The sequence below is a fragment of the Terrapene carolina genome, unplaced genomic scaffold (assembly GCF_002925995.2).
Source record: "Terrapene carolina triunguis isolate 2854851 unplaced genomic scaffold, T_m_triunguis-2.0 Scaffold29229, whole genome shotgun sequence".
Taxonomy (NCBI): domain Eukaryota; kingdom Metazoa; phylum Chordata; order Testudines; family Emydidae; genus Terrapene; species Terrapene triunguis.
In genome coordinates, this window is record NW_020693580.1 from 48,303 (window position 1) to 60,379 (window position 12,077).

The 12,077-nt window shown below is 54.7% G+C and overlaps 1 protein-coding gene across 1 annotated transcript; it reads left to right on the forward strand.

Moving 5' to 3' along the window:
- The first annotated feature begins 1,257 nt into the window (after nucleotides 1-1,257).
- Nucleotides 1,258-1,923, forward strand: LOC112125308 (single-pass membrane and coiled-coil domain-containing protein 3-like). Its single transcript, XM_024223742.1, has one exon. The coding sequence runs from the start codon at nucleotides 1,258-1,260 to the stop codon at nucleotides 1,921-1,923; it is 666 nt and encodes a 221-aa protein (XP_024079510.1).
- The last annotated feature ends 10,154 nt before the right edge of the window (nucleotides 1,924-12,077 follow it).

Consider the following 12,077-nt stretch of genomic DNA (forward strand, 5'->3'; position numbering starts at 1 on the left):
GCTCAGCGCATGGGGCTCTCCAGACCTCGTACTCCCCGGCGCGTACTTCAGGAGGTGAGGGCCGCTTTGCCGCCCGCTGCTTGGGACTATCTCGACCGGGTCCTGCGAGAGGGCACGCCCTGCCCACCCTCCACTCCGAGCCCTCCAGACTTTTTCATCGGGCCCCTGCCCCGTGGACCCAACCGGCCCCCTCCCCGTCCATTCGCCATGAGCCGGCTGAACGATCTACAGCCGGTTCTGTTCCGGACCACGCCAAGGAAACATCTATACACGCTCGTGCTCCATGTTCTTCATGTCCTCACCCTCGCGTCCCGCCCCGATACGAAGTGGCGGGACCTTCTGCCACCTCTGGAGGGTGAGGAGCCCCGGTGGGCCAGCCTTTATTCTGCTCTGATCCCGAAGCCCACCGGGGACATCAGTTGGCAGCTCCTTCACGAAGCCGTGAGCATGGGCGTGTACTTGGCACGGTTTACCCCTATCCCAGACACCTGCCCCTCTTGCGGCGTGAGGGAGACCCTGGCGCATGTTTACCTGGAGTGCGCCAGGCTGCAGCCCCTATTCCGGCTCCTCACGGCTATTTTGTTAAGATTTTGGTTGCACTTTTCTCCTCACCTTTTTATTTATGCACTCCCTATCCGTCGCCCCACAAAGTCGCGGGACCTCCTGGTCAACCTCCTTCTGGCCCTAGCGAAACTGGCCACCTATAAAACCAGAGTGAGGAGGTTGGCCGATGGAGTCTCCTGTGACTGTGGGGCGTATTTCAGGTCCTCCGTTCTTTCACGTATCCGGGCAGAGTTCCTCTGGGCGACGTCCACTGGCTCCCTTGACGCCTTCGAGGAGCGGTGGGCGCTGTCCGGGGTTCTCTGCTCGGTGTCCCTGTCTGGTTTGCTTCGTTTGACCCTTTGACCTCACTCCTGTCCCTGTTCTTTTATTAGTTGTCCCCTGTAATTTTTTGGTCTCCAGGTTCTGTGGACCCCCCCTTAAGCTCGGGGGGATCCTTTAGCACTTCGCCCGCCCACTTCCTGGATCCCAATAGGTCTGGTCACTCAGGGAACAGAAAACTACTCATCCAGTGACCAGTATATTTGCCCTCTACCAGACTCCTGTACCCCACTGGTCTGGGTCTGTCACAGCACCTAAAGACCTTTTGGGGATCAGGGCCCTGGAGACATTTTTGTTATAATGGAAGCTGAGATTCTGCACTGGCTAAGCCCCTAACGCCTCCATCTTCTTCCTCTCCTGGCAGCTCTCTCCAGAATGGCCTTGAGTGATGCTCTGTACCCTGGCAACCCAGCGAGGCGGAACATGGTGGTGCGGTTACACCAGGAGCTGATCAACTGCGTAGAGCTCAATTTTGATGCCACCAATGAGCTGATTGGAGCCTTAAACACACACTGTCAGTGCAAGTTGCAACCCATTAAAATGAACAAGAACGGCACCATCCGGGAGAACTGCGACGTATTCCTCGCAGCCATAAAGTCCATCCAAGACATTATGCAGGTCATCGACGGAAGGTTGAAGAGCAACGTGGACCCAGATCTCTACCGAAAGCTTCACGATTTCCAAGAGACAGACACCACGAAGATGCAGATTCTGCGCTCTCGGGTCGCAGGGGTGAGCGGGCTCACTGGGACTGTGGCCATGGGGATCTTCATCAAGTTGGCGTTATCGCAGGTGACGACCAGAGTCCTGAGCCAAACAACCATGATCGTGGCCAAGCTCGGTGCCTGCGTGATCGGCAGTGTGGCTGGTGTGTTACTAGGCGTAGGTGTTGATTTGATTCTCAGCACAATCCTGGGTGCCAGAGAGAGAGACCAACTGGAGGTGGCGATTCGGGAGCTCAAGACACTGGTGAATGAGTACAAGCCAGCCTCCAAGGAGTATTACAAAACCGCAATCAAGACCAGCTCAATGCTGCCCTAGCCGGAGGAGAATCAGCTGCTCAGACGACTCCACACCAAGCTGCAAGTTACCATTACTTGGAAAAATAAGGCCGCGGGTATCAGCTCCCATCTAGTGTGATTTAGGCTAGTGACATTAAAGCCAGAACAATAAATGATATCTAGCTCTTACATAGTGTTTTTCATCAGCAGAGCTCAAAGCGCTTCAGGCTTCATTAATGTCTTTATCCTCCCACCATGTCTGGGGATAGGGCCGTGCTATTACCCTCATTCTACAGATGGGGAAACTAAGACCCAGAAATTCAAAGCTATTAAAGCATTTAACTTCCACTGATTTTAGAGCAATTGGCTCAGGCTCTCTGCAGACTCAGGCAACATCATGGATTTTAAGGGAAGCTAGGTGCCTAAAGTGACTTGCCCCAGCCAATACAAGAAGTCTGTATTGTAGCAGAGAATTGCCTGAGTTTCCCAAGTCACAGACTAGTGCCCAACAACCACAGGGCCATCCTTCCCCTCTAGCTGGTGTTTTTCATCTGTAGTTCTCAAAGCGCCTCAGAAAGGTCAGTATCAATACCCTGAATGTACATGAGGGAAACTGAGTCACAGAAAGGACTCAGCTAGCAGGCCAGGAATAGCACCTGGAATAAGAACATCAAAATAATTCATTTAGACTTTTCCCCACCAAAACCGACATATCCTCCCAAACATTTTAATTTTGACAAAACAGCCTTTTCCAATGGAAAACTGTTCTATCGAATGCTTTCCGGACAGCTCTGTGCCCGGCCCAGGCTGGAGAACCTACCTCAGGGTTTTCTGCTCCAGCCCAGATCTGGGAGTTGAACTAGAGAGGAGCCCAAAGACAGTAACTTCCCCAACCGTTGCTACGGTCTGTCAGGTATTTAAATTCAGGGCCTCTTCTCTGAATCTGAGACTAGGTAGGAGGGGGGATTCCGGGACGATGGTGAGCTGAGACACTCCAGCCTAGGGACCCAGATGGAAAATGTTACTGTCCTAAAGGGCGTCTGGTCGTTTTAAACCCATTCTAGAGCAGGGGTTCTCCAATGTTTATGGCTGGGCCCCCTTTGAAAATATTTCAGCTGTGACAAGCCCACCACACCCTCACAAAGTGACAGCAAATCACTGGACATACTCTCAGGAGCACTAAATGAAGCATGTCGGCGCTATCCCTGCAGTCAATGGCGCTGAAGCCCCAGTGGCTTCCCTACGCTGCCCAGGCTGGAGATCAGCTCACTCAGCCGCATCTGTCTGGGCATCGCTGGCGCACTCCACCCTGGTGCCTAGCTGGTCACGACCTGGGCTGGTAAGAGCCTGCATTGGCTTCAGCTCTGTTCTCGTCTCTCTCTGGCCTGGGTGTAAACTGTCCTCCTACGTCCCTGTTGCTGCTGAGCTGTAATGAAAGTGAAACCTCATCCTGTCTGAGGCATATGGCACTGCACCCGTGCTCCTGCGCTGCTGCTAGCGGCGGCACTGCCTTCAGAGCTGGGCGGTCGGAGAGCTGTACCTCCCTCGGCAGTGCCCTTGAAATATGGTACCCTTAGATCTCACAACCCCCTACAATAGCCTCACACCCCCTTTTGGGTCAGGACCCCCAGTTTAAGAAATGCTGATAGAAGTTTCCAAAATGATCTTGTTGGTCTGGTGCAGAAACACTTCCGCCCGGTCTGGCTCACATCCCTGTCTGGCTGTGAGGACGGGAGACCCCCTCCGGGTGCAGCCCTGCCGAGAGCTGGAACCCGCCACTGGCCCCCTGGGCGCAATGCAGGCCCTTCAGGGTATGTCTGCACTGCAATTAAACACCCGTGGCTGGCCTGCCGGGCTGCAAACTAGCAGTGTAGACGTGCAGGCTTGGACTGGAGCCCAGGTGGTGGGACTGTGCCTGGGGGGACGGTCCCAGAGCCCGGGCTCCAGCCTGAACCCAGATGTCTACATGGCAATTTGTAGCCCCCCAGCCTGAGTCAGGCCAGCCGCAGCCGAATTGCTGGGCTTTTATTCCAGCATTGAGATACCCTGGACTCCCCCGTTGCTTCAACGTGCCCTCTCCAGGGCTCCACCCTGACAACACACTGCCTCCGGTTTGCAGTATCACTCTGTCGGGGCCCTCGGCAGCCACTTAGCAGGTAACAAACTCACACACTTTGCACAGCCTCTAGCGCAGCAGTGCCCCTGTGTATGTCACTCCGCTGGCCTCTGCTGGGCGGGGGAGTCACCCTGGGAAGGAGCGACCCCGCAGCTGGGAATGAGGGACTGTGGGACAGCCAGGTTCTTTAATAGAATGTGCTCTTTTATTAAAAAAAAATAATCTATGTACAAGCAGGCATGAGATTCCTGATTCTTCATCAGCAACCAGAGACAGTCCCTGCCCCAGCTGAGATCAGGACCCCGTTGTGCCAGGCCCTGCCCAGACACAGTCCCTGTCCTGAATCGCTCACAGTCCAGACAAGACAGACAAAGGCCGGGTGGGTCAGCAGAGAAAGGAGGGGGTTTCCCCACGTCCATATGACAGAACTGGCAAAAGAACCCAGCCGCTCTGACTCCCGGCCCAGTGCCGTACTCACTGGACTCCTGGTTATAGTGGGGCCTGCTCCAGCTCCTTCCCTGGCTCTGGGCAGCCCCTTGCTGCCTGAGGTTAAGGAAAAATCATGAGAGCGGCTGAAAACCAGGAGATTTTTAAAAAAGAATCCAGGCAGGGCTGGGCCTAGTAGCTTCCTGGCATCTGGGCTTCCTGGGGCTGCCCTGCCCGGCATTTCTCCACGCTGGCGGGGCCACAAGCCCAGGTAGCCAGGAGTTCCCCATCCTCCTGAGACTCTGGGTGCTGGGGGCGGAAGCGAGAACTGTCACGATGGAAATACAAGAGACGCCCTCGGCTCCCCCGCACCGAACTCGCCCTGCGCGGCTGTCAGCTTCAAGGGATTTCGGTTCCTCCTTTCTAGCGATTCCAAAGGGAGTCAGGAGCTGAAATACCTCTGTAGGTCAGGGCCCTTCTTTCAGTAGTGAAGACAAGGCCACTGGGTGCAATTGGGAATCGCCCCCCAACACCTTCGAGTGGCTGGAAAGAACTCACTTTGGTAAGTTTGTGGTGCTTTGATCTTTCCTCTCTCTGCGCTGAAACTTGCTCAAAACACACCTGAGCTGGAGATTCAAAAGCCACCGGCTTTCTTGTGAGGTCTGGGGCCTTCCTGGCCTTGTCTGGGTGCCTTCAGTGCATTGAAATCGGGAAGAACAGCGGGAAAACATTTTATTATGCGCAACTAGGACCATCAGACTGGCCAGACTTCCTCAGCCAGGAGGCCCTTTGCCCATGTCCTGTCTCTGGTTCAGAGAACCCCATGGTACCAGATGGTTCAGAGAACCCCATAGTAGCAGGTTAGAGAGATTCTGACTCAGGGACTGTTCCTTCCTGACAGCCGCTAGTTAGAGGTGGGTGTGATGGGTTGGACCCCCTGGGATGTCACCTGGTGTGCTGGGATGCCACTGAGTCAGACTATTCTGCCAGCCTGGGTCCCCTTTACCTGGTCTTACTGGGCTCAGCTCCACAGCCTTTTCCAGCCCAGCACATAGGCAGGGTCACACCCAGCTGCACAGAGAGACAGAGATCCGCTCTGAGATGGCTCAGCTTAAGGGGATTGCCACAGCACCCAGATGTCCACCCTCCCTTGGGGTACAAACCCCAAATTATAGGAAATTCGCCTCTTCCCTCAATGTGGAAGAGGGTATGCACAATTCCCCCCCCCCCCGTCATTAGAAATCACATTGGGTTATATTATAAACCAGAAATAAATTTATTAACTATAACAGGTGTATTTTAAGTAGTTAAGGAGGTAGCAGACAGAACAAGGCAGATTCCTAAGAAAATAAAACAGAGCATGCAAACTAAGCTTAATACACTAAAGAAACTGGTCACATGCATGTCCTCACCCTAAATGTGGTTCTAATAATCTTCTTCACAGGCCAGACGCCCTTCCAGCCTGGCCCCAGTTCTTCCCCAAGTTCAGTTTTAGCTGTTTCCAGCCATCATCTTGGGTGGGGTAGCAGGGGAGAACTGACGACCTGGATTACCTCACTCCCCACCCTTAAATAGGATTTGCATAAGGTGGGAGTCCTTTGTATCCTAGTTTCACCCCCACACACACACACAGCTTCTCATGGAAAAGTACAGAATTCAAGCTGGTTTCCCGTACCAGGTGACATGATCACATGCCTCTGTAGGGCCCCTGTAGCCATTCTTCCCAGGCTGACCCACAGGTTCACAGGAAGACTAAGCTCTTTTACAGTGTCCATGGTCCTTGTTGATGGGCCATCTGCCCTGTCTGGCTTTTCCATTGTTGTACCTGAAGTGTTAGCAGGGGGCATCACCCAGAGTAACATAGTTGAAATATTGATACATAGTCAGTATTCCTAATTTCAGATACCGAAATGATACATGCATACAAATTGGATAATCACATTCAGTAAATTATAACCTTTCCAATGATACCACGGTAGCAGGTTAGGGAGATTCTGACTCAGGGACAGTTCCTTCCTGACAGCCATTAGGCAGAGGCAGGATCCTGCCCTGGAGCATGAGAGTGTTTAATCTTATCAAATTTAACTAAAAAAACCACCTTCTCTAATGTCACTCTTGCTCTCCTCATCAGCCATATAAATGTCAGATCCCTTTTCTGGGTCTTGCTGGGCTCTCACCTCAGCAACATCATGAGGCAGTGAATCCACAGGTGAATTTCGGGGTTATATGAAACAACATTCCCTCTACTCCATTTCAAAGGGGCTGCCTATCAGTTCCATCACACGCCCCCTTGTCCGGGGCCTGGGGATCCAGGTGGGGAATTTCTTTCACCCCATCACCCACGCTCTCCGCTTTGTTTCCCAGCCCCGTGATGCTGTCCCTGTTCTCCGGCACAGAGAGCGAAAGGCAGGGGCTCATGCGCGCCAGCCAGTCCCTGCACAACTCGCATCTCGGCCATCCATGCGGTGCTCCGCATCCTCAACCAGCACCTTGACACCAGCGTGTCCCTGGAACCGGTGGGGGGCAGAGTCGGTATGGGGGAGAGCCTGGAGCACCTGCTGCGGGCGGCACAGGAGATGCACGCCATGGCAGAACAGATGGACAGACACGTGCGGAAGAACGCCAGCCGGGACCTGTACGCCCGCATGGCCTCCCCCCACACCTCACTACAGGGGAAGGGGGCCATCGTCCAGGACTTCCACCAGGCCACCCTGGGGATCTTCGGCAGCGCGGGTGGCTCCATGGCGGCCGTGCTGCTGTGGAACACCAGCCTCCCTGTAAATCAGGAATAACTCCACTGGACTCAATGGGGCTGATTCCACCTCACTCACCCTGGTGTAAATCTGGAGTAACTCTGAGGGGGGATAATGGGGCCAATTCCCCCTCTGTAGTATAAATCAGGAGTAACTCCATGGTGTCAATTCCCTCACACCCTGGTGTAAATCTGGAGTAACTCCACTGGAGTCAATGGAGACGATTTTCCCTCACTCCCCCTGGTGTAAATCAGGACTAATGCAAAAAATGCCATTTTTGAAAATGATTTTTGGGTTCAAATAACACAAAAACATTCAAATTTGTGGTTAAAAAATGGTGAAGAAAAAATGCCGGGGGGAGGGAAGTAGTGAATATTCTCCTGCTACATTTAAAAAACTGAAACCTGCTAGGTTTTAACTGAAAAAAAAAAAAAAAAAAAATGAGCCAAAAAAGTTTTGGTAACCAATTTTCCTGTATTGTTTTTTTTTGGGGGGGGGGGAGGGGAGGTGGGAGGGGCCTTGTTGAAAAAAAACAAAAGATCAAGAAAGTTACTTTTCCAAACCCCTTTTTGGTAAAAGGAAAACAGGTGTGTGTGTGTGCATGGAGGTTGGGTTTAAAGTTCGTGCTTTGGGGTTTTTTAAAAACTTCCTTTTTTTTTAAACTAACAAAAAATGTTTGAAAACCGTCACCTAATTTTTCTTTTTTACTTCAAAAAGGACTCATTGGTCCCAGCTTTGGTTCCCATTTTCTCCCAGGTTTTGCAAACTGCCTCGGTTCACGTGCAAACAGGGAGCCCAGATGTCCGGATATTAGGGGCTTGGTGTCAGACAGGCAACTAAACCTCCCCCTCCCGCAAAACAAGTGTCCCGTTGTTCACACTCCCTCCCTGGTCCCCTTCCTGCCAAGCAAAAACATGACGTGACAATGGCCCTGTCAAGGCTGATTCCCCACTCTGTCACTCCGAGTGCAGGAAGTGGGGGCCCGCAAGGATTCTAAAAATTAATACGGGCCACTCCAGGCTTGTATTAAACTCCCAAGGTTACAGCTTCTCTCTGATCTTGGCTTGGTAAACGCTGCCACCACCCAAGTGCAAAAAACCCCTTGGACCCAGGAAGGAGCACTTGGGAATTCCTCCCTGTGGGGCACCCTCAAGCCCTTTCACCTCCCTCCGGGGAAGAGCTGAGACAGAAAACAAAGGAAATCAGCTATGGCTACCAGCTAATCAACCAATATACACAAACCTCTCAGGACACCAAAACTCCAATCCTGTTCTTAAAAAAGGTAAAATTTATTAAAAACAAAAAGGAAAAAAAATACACCTGGAATTTAGGCTTTTGCTAGATTTTAAAAGAGCAATTCCAAAAATTAAGCACCCAAAATAGCTTTCTTGGGGGTTCAGCTTAAAGGTTACAAGCAAACAAAAGCATCTGGAGTTAGCAGAGAGGAGTCCACAAGCCTTTCAGAAATAAAAGAAAATAACCTAATCGTGTCTTTCTAAACATTTCTGATCTACTTACACATTTGGGGTTTCAGATAAGTAGGTTTGAGGTATGAATTGATGTTTTTTCATACCTGGTTTTAAAGCTGGTTACAGCATAACTTCAGCCCTGTACTGGTCTGTCCCCTCTCTCCAGAGAACAGACAACAAAGGGAAGTTTTTTTCCCAATTTTAAAAAGTTCTAGCCCTCCCATTGGCTCATTTGATCAGGTGCCCACTCCCTCCCCCTTTTTTTTTTAACCTGGGGGACTTTTTAACCCTTTACAGGTAAAGCAAGCAGAGAACAGCTACCGAGAGGGATTTTACAGTGAACTGGCTGGCTGGGTGTTCATAAAAGGGATCTACCCCCCCCCCTTCATTTATCACAGTTGAACGGTTGAACCAATCCCCGAAACGTGATCTCCAAAGCCTCCTGCTCCCCGTGTAAGCTGGGGGCTCCTGGGGCAGGAGGTGTGTCCCAGGTCCCGGCCCCCCACCTCTGCGCAAACCCAACTCTTCGTTCTCACGGGACAGCATAAAGCCCTGGCTACAGCATCCTGTAACAATAGCACTGCATGGGCCTAACGCAGGCCAAGCCTGGCTCAGGCGCTCCAGTGGGGGTTACACAGACCCCTCCCCCTGCTCAGTGTGCAGCACCCCCCTCCCCCGCTTGGCTTGACCCACAATGACTCTCCCCCACCAACGCAGCCCCCGCACCCTGCCATGCGCTCCATGTGCTGGCAGCTCACCCTGGTGGGCCCGTTCTGTGGTTTCAGTCCCAGGCCAGGTGTTTACATGGCGTCTGCTTCAAGCAGCTCCTGGTTCAGGTGCCCACTTGCCTCGCTTTGGGCTCCTGCCTTCTGCCCCTGCTTCTGCTAGAGTTTCCTCCCCAAATCTCCTGTGCTGCCCCCATCCCACTATGCAAATCTCCTGTGCTGCTCCTGTCCTGTTATGCAGACAAAACTACACAGGACCATTTTAGGGGGCAAGAGAAAGATGGGGATGGTCAGGTCTGGGCGTTGCCCCGGCCCGTGGTGCTTTGGGCTGGGCCGGGACAGAACCCACCCGCCCGCAGGGCCCCTGGGTGGAGCAGGGGACTCGCGAGTCGCACTGCAGCAGAACCAGCACCAGGGAGCAAATGCCGGGGTCAGGGAGCCATAGGTCCGGTGCTCTGGGACAGTCCCTGGGGGGCCCCACAGAGGGCCAGCCCCCCTTAGGGTCTCGCTCTGTCACCAGGGGAAGCCATTCGGCTTCACTGCCTCCTGGTACCCAACCTTGGCGATCCAGCCCCCTCCCTCCAGCGACTCCGCCTGAGATGGGCACCTGAGGGAGACGTGTACCCCCAAAGGGGGCACTGCCCCCAGCATCTCCTGGGGCTCCCAGCCGGGGGGGGAAGGGCAGGCAGGTTTGTTAGGTGGCTGCACCCAGCATGGCCAGTCCTCAGTCAGCCAGAGAGCCGGAAGCTACAGCCTGGGCCATGGGCAGCTCCGGGCCCCAGCCAAGTGTGTCCGCCCTTGGTTCCCGCTCTTCCAGCTGGCTTCCTGCAAGGGGGGGCGGGGTCACCCTGGGCGTTAGTTGCTAGGTCGGAAATGTCCCAGGCTGTGGGGGTGGGGGATTGGGGGAGAGAAGGACAGGACTTCCCCTGGTGGGAGCCACTGGGGTCTGATCAGGCCCCCCTAGCTGAAGGAAGCTCCGCACACCCCCCCCTCCCTGCCCCCCATCACTCCCCAGCCGCTGAGGGGAGGAATCACTGGCTCGGAGGTGCCCCCACATCTGCCCACCCCCCCGCAATCCGACCCCCCCCACAGAAACCCCCACACCTTAATCCCCAACCTGTGCATCCTGAGCCCTCGCCCCGGATCCCCTACCACCCCAGCCACCCTCCTTTCAGTTAGCAGACAAATGCACCGACCACAGGAGCACCTGGTGTGTTTACCCCTCCCAGGGCTGCTGCCTCACACCCTGCACCTCTTCCTGCCAGCGCCCAAGCTAAGGCGGGAGTCAGGAGCCGGGGAGCCTGGTGTATAAATGAAATCCCCAGCTGGGGGGACAGGCCGCCTGCACGGCATGACAGGACCCACCCACCTCTAGGCCAGCTTTGGAAACATCTGGCAACAGCTAACCAGCTAGTGGAATAGAGCTGGAGGGGTCTGGGTTCTATCCCCAGCTCATGGAGGAGAGTGGGGTTTAATGGTTAGAGCAGGGTGGGGGTCCTGGGAGTGACCTGGGTTGTATTTCTAGGTCACTGGGTGTCTTTAGGGAAGTCACTTTTGACTCTCTCTGACTCAGTTTCTCTGCCTCCAGCCCCAATCTGGGAGTCGAGCTAGAGCACCCTTAACTCTGCCCCTTTGTAGCTTTCAAGCCCAAATCTAATGGTGGAGCTAGAACAGAGCTTTTAGAGAGACGCCCGATCTCAATGGAAAGACTCTGAGGGATGGATAATCCGCCCCGCCCCGGGGCAGTTGTTCAAAGACTCAGTTCCCCTTGCTGGGGAAAATCTGCCCCTTATTTCCAGTCTGGATTTGTCAGGCTTCATCCTCCAGCTGTTGGATCTCAGGTGGGTGGCAGGAGCCTCTGGCAGGGTCCTGCTGCCGGGCATGGGCAAGATGGCCACAGTGGCATGGGAGAGCCCCTGGGGAGCATGTGGCGCGGGAGCACGTGGGCCAGGGTGAGGTCAGGATCTCCCTGGGGAAGCGGGTGGAAGGGGCCTGAGCTGGGGGGTTGCTGCTCAGCGTGGACAAGATCTCCCCAGGTGTGTGTGGGGGGTGCTGTGAGATGGAAGCAGGGGACACCGTCGGATCTGATTTGGGTGCTGTGTGCAGGGGGGGAGGGATCTCATGAGATCTGCTGTGGAGGGCTCTGTACCACTTTGGCCTGACCCCTCTGCTATCCCCTGCAGTGCACAACGCGGACGACGTGGCTGAGACGGTGCTGATGAACTTCCTGCAGGCTGATGTGGGCTGGCTGCGCCGGGGTTCGGGAACAGGGCCATCGGTGGGGGAGGTGACTGTGCAAGCCCCTGCGCTACGCTTATAAGAAGGAGATCGTCCCCTACACCTACTTCCAGGGCCTGGACTACTTCAGCACTGAGTGCGTCTACGCCCCCCAGGCCTACCACGGCTACACCTGCGCCCTGCTGAAGGAGCTGGAGGCCACCCGGCCCAGCGCCGTGTCCGACCTGGGCCACTCAGGCGAGCAGCTCTCACTGCTCCCCGACCTCTGCCTGCCGGCCCGCGGCACATACCAGTGCTGCGGCTACTTGGCCAGACAGCCCCCGGGCAAGGCCTGCATCCTGCTGGAGGGGCTCGACCGCGGCCTGCCCAAGCTGGGCATCGGCAGGCACCGGCGCCTGCGGGACAAGCTGCAGGACGGGCAGCCCCTCACCCAGGTGGAGCGCAGGTGCCTGGAGGCCCCGGGTGAG